The sequence below is a fragment of the Ambystoma mexicanum genome, chromosome 10 (genome assembly GCF_040938575.1).
Source record: "Ambystoma mexicanum isolate Mex_15411 chromosome 10, UKY_AmexF1_1, whole genome shotgun sequence".
Classification (NCBI taxonomy): domain Eukaryota; kingdom Metazoa; phylum Chordata; class Amphibia; order Caudata; family Ambystomatidae; genus Ambystoma; species Ambystoma mexicanum.
In genome coordinates this window covers 1644148865-1644168798 of record NC_090932.1, presented here as the reverse complement: position 1 = coordinate 1644168798, position 19934 = coordinate 1644148865, and the positions used below count along the sequence as shown (strand labels likewise).

At 46.1% G+C, this 19934-nt stretch overlaps 1 protein-coding gene across 1 annotated transcript in view; it reads right to left on the bottom strand.

Moving 5' to 3' along the window:
* HIRA (histone cell cycle regulator) overlaps positions 1-19934 on the bottom strand; it is a 1376152-nt gene that overhangs the window by 523860 nt on the left and 832358 nt on the right. The window contains exon 17 of the mRNA XM_069620059.1: positions 3174-3278. Within this exon, the coding sequence (XP_069476160.1) occupies positions 3174-3278 (105 nt within the window). The remainder of the gene's footprint in view (positions 1-3173; positions 3279-19934) is intronic.

Sequence of the window (19934 nt, the reverse complement as noted above, 5' to 3'; positions counted from 1 at the left end):
AGTGGAATTACGTGTGTGTAATCAGTGTGAAATGCCTTGCCCTGCCTGACCCAATTAATAGGAAAACCTAATGGTAGCAGGTGGCAGTCTTCCTTTTGTTTCTCATGGTGTTTCATGCAGGTAATCCTCACTACTCTCAGTCGCCTCTTCTTCTTTCCAGTATTTGTCAGAAATGGGGAGGGGCGATGGAATGGGATTGCAAATATCCCATGAAAGCAGAGGAAGGGGTTTCAGATGGGAAATGGGCAGAGGGGGAATACCATGTCTCGACATTGGGTATTCTCTGCCAAATCCCCATGACCTTCCACGCAGGTGATCCTCCCTTTGTTTGTCTACCCCCATAGTCTGGATCCAAAAGCAATGGCCCTTCCCCGGCCACCTATCCCGGGGAATAGGTGAGAGAACACTGTCAGGTTTCTCACAGTTTGCTGGGTAAAATCTTTAGCAATTCACTTTTACTCTATGATAGAATTTGCCCCTCGAAAACGCAACGGAAGCCTCAATGAAAAGTTCAAACATTATGGCAAAATTACCACACAAGTTAGCGGAATGGTTTGTGTTACTTTTCTATGTAGCTCCCACATGAGGATCAAATCTAAACGTGCCATGAACAATGAGTTATGATGCAGTTGGTGAATGAAAATCATGGACTGTCAAAAGAGTAGCAGATTCTGGGTTCATAAAAAAACTATGCCAGATATTGAGACCACCTAAAATTACATTTCTTCTATATTTGAATGCTTCAAGTTCTAAATAATCACAAGACTATCAGGGAAGGTTGTACCTGGCCCAGGAAAGCAGAATCAGAGAACTATTTTGATGGTTTTAGAGGGGGGTTGCAAAAATCTATATGAAAAAATAGGCAACACCAACACTCTTAAAAACAAAAGCATTCCCATCTCTCTACAGATCTGTTCAATGGAGCCATTTAATGCAACATTAATTTTCAACTATCAAGGGGAACAGGCTATTTCCATTCCACAATAAACCAGATTCAGTGATTAACAAAACATCAAGACAGTGAGTGTTCCTAAATAATATCTGCAATGGGTATAGCATTCCTTACTGTTAACATAGCATTAAATAGATCACAATTCAAATGCATCAAACCCGCCTTAGAAGATAAGCAGTTGGAACACAACTTGAGGCACCCTCAAAGGGCCAGTGGTGGAGCTTGAGGAGATACCAAAGAGACAGATTTTATTCAAGGCTATTAACGAAGTAGCCCCTTTATTGATTTTTAAAGATGTCAGTCTTCAGAATAGGCTAGCATTTTAAAAAGACAGGAAAACAGTATTAACAGTCAAATTATTGCGTTCAAACTCTCTTACCCTTTCTATCCAAGCTCCTTGAATGCCTTGTCTACTCCCAACTCTCAGCACACATCTCTAATCTCTCTCTTCTCCCTCCTACTCAATCGGGGTTCCGCCCCTGCCACTCCATTGAAACAGCTCTTAGCCCAGTTCTCAACTCCCTCCTCACTGCCCGCTACTCTAAACACTCTTCTGTCCTTATCCTTCTCGACCCATCTGCTGCCTTGGACACAGTAGATCCCTCTTTACTACTTGACTCTCTCTCCTCCTTCGGCTTCAGTGGTCCTGTCCTCGCCTGGTTCTCATCCTACCTATCTAACCGTACCTTTGCCTTTTCTTGGGGTGGCTTCACTTCCCCTTCCTTTCCTCTCGCCCACGGCGTCCCCCAAGGCTCTGTAATTGGCCCTTTTCTCTTCTCCTTGTACACCTCCCTTCTCGCTCCTATCACCCCTTCCTTTGGAGTCTCTCACCACTTCTATGCTGACAGATTTTTCACTCTCTCTCAACCTTCACCCCCAACATCCATCACAAACTCTCATCCTGTCTCACCGCCATTTAATCCTGGATGACCTCCCACTTTCTTACCCTGAACGCTGGGAAAACAGAAGTTCTATTTTTTCCTGCTAATGTCCTCCCTCCCCCTTCTCCTCCTCATTCCCTTCTTCTTATCCCCCCTCTGCCCGCAATCTTGGTCTCCACTTTGACACTAATCTCTCTTTTGCTCACCACATCTCACTTACTTCCCGAGCCTGTCATTTCCATCTGTATAACATAAGCAAAATTCGCCCTTTCCTTACTTTCCACGCCACAAAACTTCTAATATCTTCCTTAATCTTCTCTCATCTTTTCTATAGCTCAGTTTCCTACTTTGGCCTTCCACACGTCTAGCTCATCTCAAATCAATCTACCACTCTTCCATCCGTTCTCTCGGTCTTCTTTCCCATTGGGACTCAATCTCTTCATCCCTTACCTCACTGGGATGGCTCTCCTTTCACTCTCAACTCAAGTACAACTTCCTTTGTCTGGTCTTCAAATCTCTCTACGGTCTTGCCCCCTCCTATTCTCCATCTCGCTCTCTCTGCTCAGCTGATCACTTCATACTTACTTTACCGCATGCCCTTTGCGCACAATCCCGTTTTCAATTCTCTGTCTGTCTCTCTCTCTCTCTCTCTCTCTCTCCCTCTCTCTCCTCCTCTTCTTCTTTAAAAACAAACCTACTCCAGTCACCTGCCTGACTGTAAACGGCTGATTCCGAAAATCGATCCTCACTGCAAATGTTATATATTACTGATTGTTCTTTGTAAATTGATCTACAAATTGTTCTTTGCTACTTGATTCTAAATATGGACTCACATTGCTTATTTCATGTATTGTATATTGTTCTCTGTAAAGCACTTTGGTTAAAAGCGCTATATAAAACTCAATAAATACAAATACCGCTGCTCCGTAATCCTCTGGCCCCAATGGCCACAGGAAAAAATACCCAAGAGTGGAGAACATTCTACTTATCCAAAGCCATATCAAAAACAGAATACTGCAACTTTCCTCATTAGATTCTGGAGATGGGGCACATGTGAAACTGCCTTAACCAAACAGTAAGATCTAGGGCATCCAAAGAGACTTTATCCTCTGTAGTGAGGGAGGAAATGAGGTGCAGCGGGGAGATCTTTGTGGCATCTGGCCTTGATAACCTGGAACACACGTTTCAAAAAGTGTTGAAACTGTCTAGCAACTTCGCAGGAAGCAACTATGGATTGACACATTTCCTTCACATCTACATTTAGGCCATAGGCCCCTCACACAGAAAGAGCTTAGTTACCCCACCAACACTATCACTAGTTTAGAGCAGACTCTGCTTACCTGCAGGGTAAAGGATTTCTGAAGGACTGGTGGTGGCAATTTAAGGATTAATGCTGGAGCGGGAACACATGTTATCTCCTTCTCAGTCGTTGGCATAACCTGTGGCTAAACACAGAAGGAGGAAGAATGAGTATACAGGTACTGTCATTTTAAAAAACTGACGCAACATTCTTTGAAGATATATATGGATTTTAATCCCTAGAAACAATGTCCATTAAGCTGCCATCAAACAAGTCCCCAAACTTTAAGATTCAATGTTATTTCCTTATTTCCTAGGACAGAGTCAATGTTTTAGGTCACAATAGATGCAAAACCAGCAGCAAGATGCAGGTAACAAGGTGAATCTGTCATGGCAAGAAATGATGATCAACAAAAAGCCTGAGAAGGGAGTACAAGTGCATAGGAGACATATCTCACAAGTAAATTAGGACAGATATGTGCAAAAGAAGTCAACTGTTCTATTCTCCACTTATCATTTGATCCTGGACACATCATTACATCCTCCTGGCATCAGTCTCCTTAGCTATGGATATTGGGAGCACTGAAAAAACATGTTAATCCCAAAAACTGAGCAGTATGTAAAAAAACAACTTGACTGTAAGCAGTGCATCAATGACCGATTCAACAAACACAAGTATGCCTGTATAAATTCCTACTTTCAACGAAAACATTCCAACTTGTCAGACCTTTCAAAGCTGATCAGATACTCTATATACCTCTTTTTGTTAGCGCCATGAGCCCCCAATGCCATACCTAGTCTCCCGCTATTCAATGTTGCTAATTGCCTCATATGATGTGTCAAATTGGAAACAGGGATCGACACAGTAAAGAGCCGGACAAAGAGTATGCGCACAAAACATTTATTTGGGCGCATGTACAAAGTGTGGCCAAAATAACAAACTGGTACGATCTGAACTAAAGTGATCAGGATGGGTTTTCTACAGGATGTGGGGTAGAGAAGTCCTTCAGGGTGCTCTGATGAATCCTGCAGAATCATCACTAATTCCCCGGCGGAAGTCTCCATCTCCATGGCCAGGGAAAGGAAGCCGCTGCCTGATCGCTACCCAGGGGTGGTGCAGAAGGGAGGATCATGGAGGAGGAGATGAATACCTGGGAGAGGTAATGGCACTGTTAGGGAGATTTATCATGTTTATGCATCATCCCCGCTTCTAGTGGGACCCCAGCACTTTTTGCTGGATTTCTGGATCTTTTTCTTCAATCCTGAATGAGTGGAGCCTTTTTCCACTCATTCATTGTGTCTTACTATCCTATTGAGTCTACTTTTATCCACATCTCTTTTGAGGCATCTGTCTTTTACTGCTGCAGCACACCGCTCCTTATGGCAGTGTTGCTGGGAACCCTTTGAGATTATTTTCTATATCCTAGAGTAAAAGGATTTCTCTCCCAAAACATTATAGTCTGAGAGATTGGCACACACCACCTTATGTGGAGTGCCAAGGGGATACTAAGTATCCCCCTTATCTCTGCTCCTGTGACTTTCATGTTACATAGACAATCTCCTAGTTATGGCTGGTGGCAGTGGACGTGTTCTACCAACTATTGTGTAATGTGTAACCGCAGGCTATGCTCATAGTTTTAGTTGTGCACAATAGGGTCACCCCAGTCCTGACCTTTCTTTTATCACCTTTACTAGCATGTTTGATCTTGGTCAGCCCTTCTTCTACCATCCTGGGAGGGCGAGGCCTGCCTGAGTGTTTTATCCCTTGGGTGTCCCCACCTAAGCTCCAGTGTGTCTGGGCAGGCAAGACGTGGGGGGAGTTTTTCACTCCCCTGCTTTGTCTGCCTGAGTGCCTGCATGGAACCAGCTCCCACTGGGGGTCTGGCTGTTCAAATTGGATAGCCACCCGCCCCTTTCTGTAAACTGCTGAGACAGATTGCAGAGGAATGTGTGCTGAAACTGTATAAAAGTTGAGGTTCCTGAGGTGAAGGGCAAGTCGACCAACGGAAACTGAAGTAACCGAAGAAGATGATGACCAGAGACACCTGCAGACAATGCGCAACACTGTGAAGGGTCCACTGCTGTCCTGACCCTGTTTTCAGTGCGTCGGAGGAACTCCGAAGAGGATGACATTTTTCCATTGGCTGGTGGGAACAACCAGTCTCAAGACAAACTTTAATCAGAGCCATATCCAGAGGTGCTGTGCCTCTCCAGAGCTGTGGAACCCCAATACTAGGAGACCTCCAACCCAATTGAAGTGTATTTTTGTAGAAAGGCAGAATCCGGCCAAGTCTTTGCTGAGCACCAGGTGAACCCTGAGACACAATCCGACCCGTCTAAGTCCCCTCAACAGAGTGCAGAACTTCAGGAACCAAAGAAGAATGTCCGGGCGAATCACATCCTTTGTTGGTGCTGCAGAAAAGGTGCCAGAACCACAGAGTGGCCAGAGAAGTTGACGAAATCCGTGCCAGAGGCCCTCCGCTGAGACTGCTGCTTAGAGATCCCATCCATTGTCCTGCCTTTCGTCATCAAATCAAGGAATACTGAGGCTTGGGCCCAGTGCTACCACATTGAGGAGAATCCAGTCACGAAGATTTCTTCAAACCAAATGTACCAGAGGGGCGGGGGGGGAAGGTATTGCTTACCTTAATCAGAGAAGTCGCTCCACAGCGTTGGAGTGCACGTAGAGGTGTTCAGGGCAACCCCCTCTTACCTCTGACCCATGTGGCTGCTTGCATCCCTTTAGAAAGTCCTTTATTTTATGTATTTATTTAATACGCACCGAAAGCCCGCAGGCATTGTGGCACGACACAGGCACAAAACGACAAACAAAAGAAACAGGACAAGATCACTGGGCAGTAGAATAACAGGGCCTCAAACGTTGGTTGTATCCTCTTGCATCTTAGATACCAGAACATATCTACCACAGGAGTTTTCATTGTTCTGCTGCTTGTGAAGACTTTGAATCCTCTCCGAACTTCTTTTAGCTAGGGTTGTATTTTGGACCTTGAAAGACTTGCTGTGCAATGAAACTGCCTCTAGAAACTTAAGCCTGGCTAATGTTACACTAAGCAACTATTTTCCTTCCTCAAGGTCACTATCTTACGTGGGTTTGTAGTGTAAATGTACTTACCGTATCTTTCTTCTAAGTTTCTTGAGTGTGAGTTATTACCAATAATACCATAGAACTGTCATTACTGTCAAAAGCTGTAAAAATTGTAACTGCAAGAAACTACAAACTAAGCAGTGGCCTTTTAAAAGTATTCTCAAGTATTCGAAATTGTTTTGGTTCAATGTGCTGAGTATTTAAAAGTAATTAGTGTCTATATATATATATAATAAATCTATATTTTATTATACATGTATTGAGTAAGTGTTTCTTTGAATTGCTTTACTAACTGGGTTCAGTGTACTTACCTACAGCTCACATCTTCCTCTTATGATCAGCCCGACTGCTCAACCACTTTACCAAGGTACTATGTGTAAGGCAGACTGATACTAAGAGTTGGGGATCTACAAACCATTGGGATAGTTTTGCAAAGTCCTACCTTCCAGAGGACTGCGGGAAAACTCCCCCAACAGGCACTAAAAGCAGATAAGCAATATACTTCTCTTTATTGTGAAGAAGATCCATTAATTCCAGGGTTTTTGACGGCTTGCTGCCATTATTCAGAGCCATCTGATTCCGAGAAAATGACAAACACTCCATCTCAAGAAAAACCCATTCACTCTTCATGTAGATATGGTGACAGTAAAACACGTGAAACATCTGATGTTTATGGTAATCGTAATGGTGGTGCATCTGTTTCAACAAAACCTCTTTCGGTTTAAAGTCCCAGAAATCCTCAAGTACTGCGACGAGGAAGAGGCGGAGGAGAAAGGAGTTAATGTGGAAGAAATTGTCATGATGCCTACCCCCGGAGCACCAGGCCCAGCACCCCCGGGAGCAGGCATCATGCCCCCGGGTAAAAGCCCAGCGGCCCCTTATAGGGGCTCTTTGGACTCTGTCCTGGCGCCGTTGGCGCCAGGCTCATGTTGGACATCAGTCCTGGCGCCATAGACGCCAGGCTCATAAAGGAAGGTGTTTTGTGCACTTACCTGATGCAGACCATGCTGCAAGATTCAGGCCTCCCTGAGACCTGAAAGGGACTATTTTTTCATTGGGACTATTTTGCCACTCGGGCGTGGCCAGGGAAGGATACTTACCTGGAACTACTTTGGGGGCTATTTAAGCCACGCCCAGACAGTAGCTCACGCTTCGCGTTGTTCTGCATCCAAGCAGCTGAACGCTCACCGTGTCTGCTCCTGCATCTGGTCTCCAGCCACGCCCGCCTCGATCCTGGAACACCTGTAAGGAATGAAGAGAAGAGAAAGGTGAAAACTAAGAATTTTATCAAACTTCTTACCTGCATCCAGAACCTTCACGCCGGCGTTCCTGAGAAAAGACTCATTTAAAAGCACCGCGTTGCTCGCTGCAGCGCCGCGCTTCACTCACCTGTCCTCGGGAGTTCTTCTGGCTCCACCGTGATTGTCTGCACCGGTCGCCACATCTCTGCGCCTAGGGGAGAGAAGAAGAGACAAAAGGTGAGCAGAAGGAACATATGAGGAAAGCCTAAATTTCCGCAATAACACTTACCGGTCTTCTGTTGGTGGACCATTCCTCATTTCGGGTCGGCGCTGCTTCGTTGGCAGGTACCGCACCCCGGTCCCTATGGGGAAAGGACAAAAGACATTACTGGGGGAATATAAAGACATTAAGAGGGATCGCCCCCATCGCTAACTCACCTGAGTTTACCATCGGCAATTCAATCCCTCAACGCATCGCCTTCATTCTGCACCTGAAATAAAGGACAGATCAAAGGTTAGGAAGGCAGCAGAAAAGGAGGCTCAACACTTGAACTTTTGTAATCTTCATACTTACGGCGTTCCGCTCGGAAAAGTCAAGTGGATTTTGCCAGCGCCATTCTGAAAACCAGTGAAGTAACTGGACAAACACGCGCCCCTGCACCAGAAGCAGGATGGAGAGTTCATCCTTTCAAACCATAAGGTGAGCTTCAACCGGGGATTTTGTGGAGAAGAACGAAGGGGGGAAGGGGGGAGCAAGCACACTATTCTGCAGACTGTTAATCCCCTTTCTCATCTGCAGAAGGATATTCCTACTGGCCAGACAAGCAAGATTTGAGGGTCCTGTTCAGTCGGTGTTCCGAGTTCTGCGCATCACGCTCGAAGAGGCCACAGCAACCCAGACTAGGCCAGCGCCTCCGTGGGAGTCAGGTGAGCGTTACAGAAATGTGATATTGAAAACAATGTGTGCTCTAGTTGTCGAAAAGCTAATCAGCTGCGCAGGACTTTTAAATGTCCAAACCCTCTGCAGCTGATGAGACCGAGACAGGAACGAGAACGTGGATGGAGATAGAAGGGAGGTTGCAGTGTGCGGGAAGCGTGGCTGGTGGCAGAAGAAATCCTACAAAGGACTGTGGGGAGAGAAGCATGCCAGAAGTCCGCTGGTGTCATTCAGAGAGAAGCTCTGGTCAAGAAGAAGCAGAGGGTGCGCAGCTGAGCTGTCTCGTGGAGATGCGGTCCTGAAGATCAGCGCTGGTCTTGGCAGCGAAGGCTGGAAGTACCGATGTGGAGACCCAGCAGATCTCTGCCAATGAAGGGGAGCCAGCCCCTCGCAAGTATCGCTTAACCGCAGCATGAAGAGCCGGTGAGTCTGCCTTATAGTGAAGGGGATCCTGGGACGTGCGAATATGCTCATAAGCATACGAAAAGTACTTTTGAGAACCAACATAATAGAACTAAATGGAAACGGTGAATGTGGTGCAATTTCCCGGATATGAGATGTCAGTTGGGGGAAACTTGGGACCAGCATTGCCTATGCCAAAAAACATTGCCCAAAGAACGAAAGGGACAACTATGGCGTAGTTCTCCAGACTTAAAGAAGTCAGTTGAGAGATACTTGGAACAAGCATTTCCAAGCGTCAAGAGAAATTGTTAAAAAGGAAACCCTCAGATATTGGATGACGGATTGGGGGAAATGATACAAATAATAGTCAAGGGGAAAGTGAATATACAGAAAAGCCTGATAAGGATATCAGGCAGTGAACCCTTTTTTGGACAAAGATACTTGCCAGGAGAGTCACCAGGGGATCTCAGTGGGTCAAAAGGGGGATATTCCTGGCAGGAGAGTAAACCAGGACATCAAGAGTTGATGAGTTTCCTGGCAGGAGCGTGTACCGGGAATCTCACTTTGAATCGGTCTGTTGAAAAGAGATTTGCTCATCTAAGGTTCTTGTTTCCATTGAACAGTTTGTTACCCAGAAACGTTTAAAAGACATTTGTTTTGCCATCCTGAAAAATAGTAAAGGCTTTCCTTTACCTCATTCAAACCAACACTGTAGAAAAGATACTTTGTTTTGCCATTCTGAAGGATCAGGAGAGACTTCCTCTTTCCCAGATCAGTCTCAAAGAAAGAACATTTGCATGGTCACTTTGAGGAGAGTATTGGGAGAAAGAGACATTTGTAATGTCTTTAATAGACTAGTCATGTCACAGACTATTTGTCAATAGTTTGCTCGAAGTAATACAGTGGAAGGGAGCCGACCCTTGGATAAAAGAAGTGTTTTGTTGAAGTTATATGTTTGAATTTTTGCACTTTTCTGTTGAGTTGAACTTTGAAAGATTTACCTTACACATTTTGTTTATATGTATTGGTGTGAGGGTCAGATTGAGTTTGGACACAAGGTCATCCTGCTTTAGTTTTAGTTTTTTAAGGAAAGGATCCCTTGTTAGGACACGGAAAGGTATTGCGCCTAGAAACACTTGTGAATAGGCGCATTATAAATGACATATATCATAAAGGAAAGACTTCATCCCAACCCTTTCTATTGAAAAATGGCAAATTTTGAGAACAATACCTTTATATGTCTGCCTCTCTTTTCTGACCCCTCACAGTGGCCTTAAAGTAAGTACCAACACTAACCCGGCCTACTTCTCACGCTGCGTGGAGAAATACCACCCGCCCAACCTCTTAGATCATTGAACTATCACCTCCTGAAGAACCCCAATTTCAATCGCATCTCAGTACGGGGGGAAGGGCAAGAGCTTCCCGGTCGTGGCTGCCCAACAGAACAGGCCTACTGGACCTTTCTGCAGAAACTTAAATACTTGGCTGTTCAATTAAGAGTGCTCCTCAGAAGACTCTTCCATCCCACTACTGCATTTCCCCACTGTAAAGAACTCATGGTGGCAACAGTAAAGACGGACACAAGTGATCACAGTTCAAGGATTTTTATTAAATTTTATAAATGGGTGAGAAAAACGCCTAACCTAAACCTAAATCTAAGATGGGAGCAAGCTACAACCATCAAATAATAATTAGGCAGTCCTAGGGGCTTCTTGGCAAAATAAAAAGGGCCTATACTAAAAAAAGAAATACTATTGCCAATCCTTACCGCTAAATTACAAAAGAGTGTGGATAGTGTTCACAAGAAAAGAAAGAATTGTTCACAAATGATAAGTCGGGATATTACAGCTGGGATCTCCCTTCCCCACGTTTTTAGCACGGGACAAAGAGGGACTCTTGAGCACAGCACTTTCATGGGTTTCTCCAGCACGACGCTACAGTTCCTTTCAGTGATATCAGGACCTTCAGTGGTTAAGTCTCTCGCTGCAAAAGTCTCTCGCTGCAAAAGTCTCACTCAGTGCAGTGACAAAGGGAAGTCTTCAAGATTTCCCAAAAGTTTGAATACCTTCTCTGGGATAAACTACTGTTACCCAGAGCAGTAAAGTGAAATTGACTTTACTTACATTTGCAACTTTCTAGACCCAGCACACACTATCTTACAATAGGGTGCTGGAGGGGCTACTTAGTATCCCCTTTGTTTAGCTTCTCATGTACATTTTTATGTTACCCTTTTCTCCCTGAATGGCTGGCGGCAGTGGTTTACTTTTAACTACCGTTGTGTGCATTTACCGCGGGCTCCGTTCACAGCTACAATAAAGCTCCCAAAAGTGCAATTTTTGTCAAAATGGCCCCACTCTTCTTTTTCGCCATTTCTTTGTGAAAAGGTCCTTCTTGGGATTTACTCTGCGCGCCAAACCAGGTTTCGTCCCTTTGTTCGCTTTGCCTTTGGTGAGATTCACGAGTGAAGCCCTCCTCTGGCTCCAGGGTGTCTGGGGGTGGGGTGGGGGCAGGAAGTGAGGGAGGTGCCCGAAACTCCCTGTACTTAGTCTCTGAGGAGACTGAAATGCACTCTATAGTGATTGGCCAGCTGACTGTCCGGCAAGGACAGCCACCCTGCTGGGTGACTGACAGCCAGGCTGGAATGATTGGGAGAGAACTGAATAAAAGGCAAGGCTGTTGGCTTGGAAGGCAGAGTCGACCACTAGATGAAGGAACCAAAGAAGAACTTGAAGAGGACGCCTGTTGCAACACCTGGACCGTTGGTTTTCTCAGTGAAGCCCTGCTGCTGTGCTGAAACTCCAAATTTGTATCGACAGAGAAGCCCCTGAAAGGACAACTTCTCCCCTTGATTTGGTGGGACCAAACAACTCCAAAGTAAGCTACCTGGACATTCTCTCTGAGCTGGTTGCATTTCCACAGAGTTGCTGCTGGAAACCGAAATGCCAGGGAGAGGAACACCAGTTTATGCGCGTTGCTTTTAAGTTGGCCCAGAGCTCCAGGAAGATCCTCCGGGCTCCCAGGAAGCAGGACTGACCGAGCCTGAGCCACCTCAACAGAGTACTGGACCCCAGAAGCAAGGAAAGTCCATCTCGACAGCCAGACACTGCGGTGTTGCTATTTGCGCTAGTCGCAAGGAGCTGAAACACTGTAGTGCCACTTGTTTGTAGATTGCCGGTTCCGAGTGGTGACCGTCCCATTGCAGTGCAGGAGTCCCCAGAAGTCCTCCCTCTTGTCCCCACGACTGAGGCCCAGGAACAATGAGATCTGCAGAGTAGCACAGGAACTGAAGTCATCTGCTGCACTTTTCTACAATCCAAAGTTACTGTAAAGTATGAGAGAACTTAGCTCTTGTTGTGTAACTACACTTGTTCTCTGTTGGTGAGACTTGTGGTGGTTGCTTGGTAGAGTTGCTGATAGCTTCTTTACCTCACAAGCCTAAACAGCTGGTGGCCCTACTTTAAATTCTTCTTCCTACAAAGATATTTGAAAACATTGTGCAAGACTTTGACTTACCTCTGAAAAGTGCTTCAGTTTCACCTAGACTTGTGCTCAATTGACTTTGGCTTAGCCTGGCTCCCTAAATGACTCTTCTTCCCTCTGTTAATGTGTTTTGTCTTCCTACCAGGAAAGTGTTAACTAACTTTTCATTGGGGGGTTTACAAAAGTACTTACCTGCTTTGAGAATATTTGTGAAATCTCTTGTGTCAGTTGAACCTTTCCTTTTGACAAACTGTAAAGCGTGTGTTTTGAAGTGTATTTGAGTGTTATTGTTATTTTGCTCCCTTCTGAAAAAGGCTTATTCTAACTGACTGATAAATACATTAATAATTGTTTATTCAAGAAACCTTGGTGTAAGTGTTTATTTAAATACTTGTCCCTGTGAATCTCTGCGTAACTTCACTACAGCTCACATTGACCCCTCTTGAGATAAGCCTGGCTGCTCAACACGCTACCAACCTGTGTAGTAAAGAATCATACCAAAGGTTGGTTCTTATTGCCAGGAGGTCAGGGTTGTGGTGCACCCAAACGGTACTGCATACAATCTTGCCTAACACTGGTGGCAGGCGGTGAGGATATATTGTAGAGTTGTTACATTAAGAATTTGCTTTGCTTTTGTTAAACTAAAAACCTTCACAGGGCTAAGCTCCACTAGAAAAGCAATTGTAACATGCCAGATATGGATAACTTCAGGCAGGAAGCCCTGATAATTTCAGCAGTAGAGCAACTGAAAGAAATGTGTAAAGTCAGGACTCTCCCTGTGAAAGGAAAGAAAAATGAAGAATTGCAAGATTGTTTATTAATCAAAGTCTGGGTAGTAGGCCTGTCACACCTACTATCCCAGGAAATGTGAAGAATGATAATGAGGATGATAATTCAGAGTATAACTCTAATGTTGTTGAAGAGTCAGAGGAGTCCCAGGAAGGGAACCCCTCTTTACCTCAACAGGCCCTTTTGCCTCAACCTGTATCCACAGGGACCCCACAAGGTCCATCACTGAGTCAAGAATGTGTGTCTCTTGAAAAATTGAGACTTGAGTCACAATTCAACAAGTTACAAATTAAGCTGAAACCAAACATCAGGACATCAAACTAAGGGAAATGGAAATGCAACATGCTCTCTTGAAAATGTTTCTATCCCAGAGTCTTCTAAGTCTTCCAGTCCAAAGAGCATGCTTAAAGAAGCAGTGAGTATGTATGATGTGTAACTTGATATTTTGGATTGGTTGGGTGCTTTCGAATATAACTATGGGATTCAGGGTTTCACAGGGAATCAGTTGATTCCTTGGCTTTTGTATAGGCTCCCCCAGGTTGCAACTAATGCTGTAATGGAGGTGGGGGAACTTGAAAGATTGGAGTATGAAAATGTGAAGCTAGCTTTGATAGCTAGATTTGGGAAAACTCCTTCCCAGTACCAAAAGAGGTTTAGGACCCTCAAAAAGACTGATGGTGCTCTAAAGACTGGAGGGGAGTGTTTGTAATCCTGCTATCTATATGGTAGAGGAGAGGCACAGAGGACCCAGCCAAGATTCTCTATTGTTGGTAGCAATGGATGAGCAATCAAGGCCTAGCTTCTAAGGAGGTGATGTAGGCTGGTTCATAAGTACAGTGTAGTCCCCAATGTACCCACAAAGGAATGTCCACACACTGTATTTGTGAAAACACAGTCTTTATGTAAGTAAGGTTCAAGTTATATGCACAATCAAAATAACTCACTTTGTGCTCGTTTAATCTACAATGGCAAATATATACAGTTCTAAGTGGTACCACAATTATTATCAAATTTCATTAAGGTGCATCAACTGTACTCTGGTCAAATGTCACACAAATCAATTAATAAAGGTAACCAACAATAGACATGGGAGGAAAGCAGTTGGTTAGAACAATTGGCAGAATACTGGCCCCGTTACCAAGACACAGTTCTGTGTGGAGATCACTCCCACCCTGGGCAACCTGTAAAATAAAGATATACTACAAATCCAGTCCATATATTGTTCAATGAGTCTTATTTCCTTCTAAAGTGTTTCTACCACCCCAATGTACCTGGAATAGCAGGGTTCCTCGAGGAGGAGTTGATGGATCGTTCTTGAGTGACTCCCTTTAAAGCAGGAGCCATGGATCGTCGATGGGCCTCGAAGAAGGTGAACTTGACGTTGATGACCTTGATGAAAAGTTTGATGGCGTCGAGGCAGCAGCTTCGGTCCTGGCAATGCTCGTTGACGAGTCAAAGACCTCCTGCAAGGATGAGGCATGCGAGGCACCACAATGTCGATAGCTCAGGACCGCAAAGAGTTTGTGAAGAACTTTGGTCCAGCAAGGGCGTCGAGTCGTTCGGCGTCTCTACGGTCTCTGGGTGGCGGGAAACCCACCGACGGATGCTCCTCGGCGAGTCCACGGCCTGGCCTTCTCCAGCGGGATAAGGCGGTCCGCGGTGCCGATGAGCGCGTCCGGGAATCAAATGTCTTAATCAATGGAGCGTTGGTTGCTGCTCTAGTCGTCGATGGCACAGCGTCACGCAGTCCCCGCTTCTGGGCAACTAACTTCGACGGGCCTCCAGCGGTTATAGCAAACCTGCGAACCCTGGTCGACGACGGTGCACGGCTGTCCGGTGCTTCTCGTAGCTTCTCGTCGGTGGTCTCTGTCTTCGGCTGACCGTCTTTCATAGGCTGACTTCCAGGGCGCTTCGGCAAAGGTTAGCAGTGCACGATGGCCCCTCGCAGCTCAGGAAGAGGGCGCCTAACCAGGTCCTCTCTGGATCAGTTCTTGAAGGCACAGCAGCTTTCAGATCGACTAAATAGAGCAGCAGTACTACTTCTCTTCCAGCAGGGCTTCAAGGTTAAGCTTCAGTTTCAATGTCTGTTTCAACTCCAGCTTCTGAACGATTTTTAGCAGTGAGAGGCCCCCAGATATACTGTTGATCTCCCATTCATTCTGATGGGTCACACTCAGGCAACCAATCATTCAGAAGGGCATTCAGGCAGTCAACCAGCCAATCAGGCGCACAGTGCATATTCAGGCCATTCTTCTCAATCAAGACACTCACAACACAGAATGTGCATTCGGACAAGTACCACGCCAGTCAAAAATACACACTGCATTCATACCAGTTTCGGGCAGAGCTGTCTCAGTCATTGTGTCAAACACCAGATTTTTAGCAGTGAGAGGCCCCCAGGGGCCTAGTCAAACACCAGATACTAGACATCCACAACAAAGAATGCGTATTCGTCACACACTCCATTCACCCAGGTCCCACCCACAGCCATACCCACAAAATACGGTCGTTGGGAAGGCTCCAGCCAGTCTGGTAGGCACTTCCCCATACTACCATATATGGAACTTCCACCCAACAGCTAGTCAGGGGGAAGGAACACAGTCAGGGCTTCCCGGGACTTCGGGAAAACCAAGGTAACAGGCGATGGAAGGCAAGAGGCCACGGTGGCCATCTTGTTTCCATCAGGTATCTACTGATTCCAATGACAGGGCCTGGGCATCCCGAAATAGAGGATACTCAGAGCACTTGTCAGATTCAGCATGGAGCTGCCACCAGCCCATACCCTGCTGTGTGGGCCACACACAGGGGCCCAAAACATACACTAGGGGCACAGGGTTGTACCCCCACCCATGGGGTATCCCAGGGGTCTGTACACCAAACCAAAAGAGAGAGCTGCACCGCCAGTAGTTCCACATGGACTCCTGCGCGCCAAACATGATAGCACACGTGATAAAAAGCAGTAAAGGATACGGAGGCCCTGCCCCTCCGATGCATTTCCAGCATCACAGGTACCACTTGGGCTACCTGGGTGTGTGAATGTCTGAAAAACTTAGATGGTTGGGTTAAGGGTTACAGAGTGAACTCTTTTGAAGTAATGAGAAATCTATTTTTGTTGGAATTTATTTTTGATGCCTGCTCTCCTGAGCTTAGACAGCACTTGGCTAGCTCAAAGGAGATTGATCCCAAGAAGCTAGCAAAAGCTGCTGACTTGTGGGTTGCCAACAGGGCTACTCACAAGGATTCTGGGGCCACTCACAAAAAGGATGTTGGGAAGCAGCACAAGAAAGACGACAAAGTGAATTCTAAAACCTCCCATCCAAAAGAGGGCCACAAACAAAAGAAGGGTAAGCCATTTTGGAAACCAGGTCAGTCTAGTGAAACCTCTGGTGCCAAACCAGAGGGAGGTCAGCAATAGCACCCATTTATCAAAACATTTGGAAAATGTTATGCTTGTGGGTCAACTGACCATGTGAAAGGGGAACCCAGATGTAAGGGTAAACCTTCATGGGGTTCACACTGCTTCCTTAGCCTTTATCCCTTTATCACCCAAGAGATGAGACCTCAGTTTCTACAGTTAGCCCATGAGATTCCTTTAGCTGGTCATTTAAACTTTAAGAAGACCAAGGAAAGGATTTCTCTTTATTTCTACTGGCCTAAGATGGGGTCTGATGTAGATAAATTCTGTAGAAGCTGTTACACTTGTCAGACATCTGGCAAGAGTGGAACCAAGAATGTGGCGCTTTTGGTGCCTCTCCCAGTGGTGGGAGTTCATTTTTAGTGAGCAGTAATCGACATTGTTGGTCCCTTAGACCCTCCAACATCTTAGGCAACCGATTTATATTGGTTGTGATACGCTCACCTGCTTCCCACAGGGGCGTCGATCTGAACTGGACAGCTGCGGTCTCCACCAATGTGACGCGTAGTGCCGAGATGACGGACTGGACTGGTCCACCTAGCTTTGTTTGCTTGGTCCGTAGGAATATTCTTCTGCAAATGGAGAAAGGGAATTAACCACCCGTGGAGTTCAGCGTTAACCCCCCACCCACTCCCGCTGTTCTCCCCACTGATCACTTTTGATGTCCCCTCTTATAGTCTCAACTGATGGTTTGGAAAGATGAGCTCTCCATCCTGCCTTGAGCGCAAGGGCGCGTAGATAACCAGCTGCTTCACTGGCTCAAAGGAATTGGTGAGTTCCAGAACAATATTGACTCAGATTCCCGGCAAGACGCTGTAAGTATGTAGTTCGTAAGAGTTCAAATGTCTGACTTTCACGCTTGTCCGATTCCTTGCAGGTTGCAGCTTGACCCTAGCAAAGAGTTCCTTGTGGCAACCAGTAATATTCAGGTAAGGATTTGTATTATCCAACACAGTTCGGCAAAATAATGTCACTATGTAACCTGTTGCTTTCTCCCTTATTCAGGCGCTGAGAGAAAGTATGAAGTCTCGGGGAATAAAGCCTCCGGCGGTAAAATCAGGTAAGTCTATTGTGGTGAGGAGGTTTCCCCTTGTTTGTCCCTTTGTTTCACCTTGCTGTCCTTTTGTTTCCCCTTAGGGGCCGGGGTTCGGCGAGGATGCAGTGGAAGCTGCGCCGACCCGTGAAGAGGAATAGTACCCTCAGTGGTAAAATCAGGTAAGTCTATGGGGGTAACTAATATTGCCTCTGTGTATTCCCTTGGCTCACCTTGCTGTTCTGGTCTTCCCCTTAGGTGCCGGAGTGCGGGGGGAACATGCAGAAGGATGCGGTGGAATGTGAAGATGCAGCGAAGGCCGGTGAGTTCAGTGCGGCGCTGCAGCAGGCGGGGCGACGCGCATAAAATAACTTCTTTCTTCCAGCTCGAAGGCGCGATGGATCGGAAATTCAGGTAAGGATCAAAGGTATTGCTCTTGTTCTAACCTTTTCTCCTTCTTTCTACCTTTTTCTAGGCGCTCCAGACTCGAGGCGGGCGTAGCAGAAGACTGGATGCAGACTTGCAGGCACGGTGAGCGGTACGCTGCTGGAAGCAGAATAACGCGAAGCGTGTGCTGCTCTTCGGGCGTGGTTTAAATAGCCTTCAAAGTAGTCCCAGGTAAGTATTCCTCCCCAGCCCCACCTGAGTAAAAAAATAGTCCCTAGGTAAAGTAGTCCCTTCCAAGCCTCTTTTGGCTTGGAGCTCTTGCAGCATGGCCTGCATCAGGTGTGTTTGCAGCATGGTCTGCATCAGGTAAGTTTTAATCTATGAGCCTGTCGCCTATGGCGCCAGGACTGACTCTCCATATGAGCCTGGCGCTATAGGCGTCAGGACTGCACCCAAATAGCCTCTAGCAGGGGTTGTTGGGCTTGCTTAGAATAACTTGATGCCTGCTTCCGGGGTTGCTGGACTTGGTCTGGGTCCTCGGGGGTAGGCATCATGACAGTTGTGGTAGACCATGCTACCAGGTATTCTGAAGCCATACCTATGAGGACTGGTACTGCTAGGCAGTGGCTAAGGTCCTACTTGGTATTTTAACTAGAGTATGTTATGTTATGTAGATTTGTAGAGCGCAGCGTATGGCAAAGGCATCTTGGCGCTAGAGGGTAGCAGGTGAGAAAAGATTCTAAGAGTACTAGAAAAGAAGAGTCTTCAGAGGACATCTGAAGGCCAGATGATTAGAAGCAGCACGGAGAGCCCAAGAAAGTTGGTTCCATGCTTTGGCTGCGGCCACCGAGAAGGCGTGGCCTCCCGTTTGAGTGCGTTTGGCGCGAGGAACCAGAAGGAGTAGTGCAGTCTGGGAACGCAGAGGGCGATTAGGCACATAGTGGATAAACTTCTCCTGCAAATATTCAGTTCCAGCCTTATAAAAGGCCCGGTGAACAAGCCAATTAGATTTATATAAAATCCGTTGTTCAATAGGGAACCAGTGTAGCTGTCGCAGGAGGGGGGCCATATTGCGCGAGCAGCAGCATTTTGGAGCATTTGGATCCGATTGAGCAGATAGTGAGGTTGGCCGAAATATAGCGAGTTACAACAGTCCACTGTACTAAGAACCAGTGTTCTAACCACTGGGGCATGAAATGGCCCGGGATGAAAGGGAGAACCTTTCTAAAAGTCTGCAGTTTGAAAAGAGTAGGTTTTCCTAAGGAGGTTCTCTCTGCCAGGGGATCCAACTTTATGTCCCACTACATGCAAGTCATGTGGAAAAACTGTGGAGTGACCTACAAGTTCTCAACAGCCTACCAACCCCAAAACAATGGATTGGTGGAGAGGTTTAACGGAACTATGAAGAGCATGATAGTGCTTTAGAAAAATACCTTAGAAGAAGGTGGGACCTTCTACTGCCATGCCTTCTCTTTGCTTATATGGAAGTCCCTCAAGAAAGAGTTGGCTTCAGCCCCTTTGAGCTTCGCTATGGTCATCCGGTTAAAGGTCCGTTGGCCCTAATCAAGGATGGGTTGGAGAATGCTCCTTCCCACAAGCCAGTGAGAGTCAATGACTATGTGTTAGGTCTCTGGAGGAGGATGACACAAATGATGGCAGAAGCTTCAGATAACATTGGCATGGGCATGACCAGAAGGCCAACATGGTTGAGTTTACTCAAGACCAGCTAGTTTTAGGTATGGTAACTACAAGGCAGAGGGCCTTACAGGACAAATGGATTGGACCCCATCAAGGTTGTGGGAAATCTGGGAGAGGTCAATTATTTGGTGGACTTAGGCAATCTTAAGGAGGCCCCAAAGGTCTTTCACATGAACCGCCTAAAGGCATATGTCTCTAGATCAGAACTGGGAGCTTTGCTTCTAGCCTCTGCTCAAGAGGAGGAGGAGAGTGAGCCTCTACCTGACCTCCTCAGGGGACAACCTTTAGATGGAAAGATAGAACAAGTTACTCTC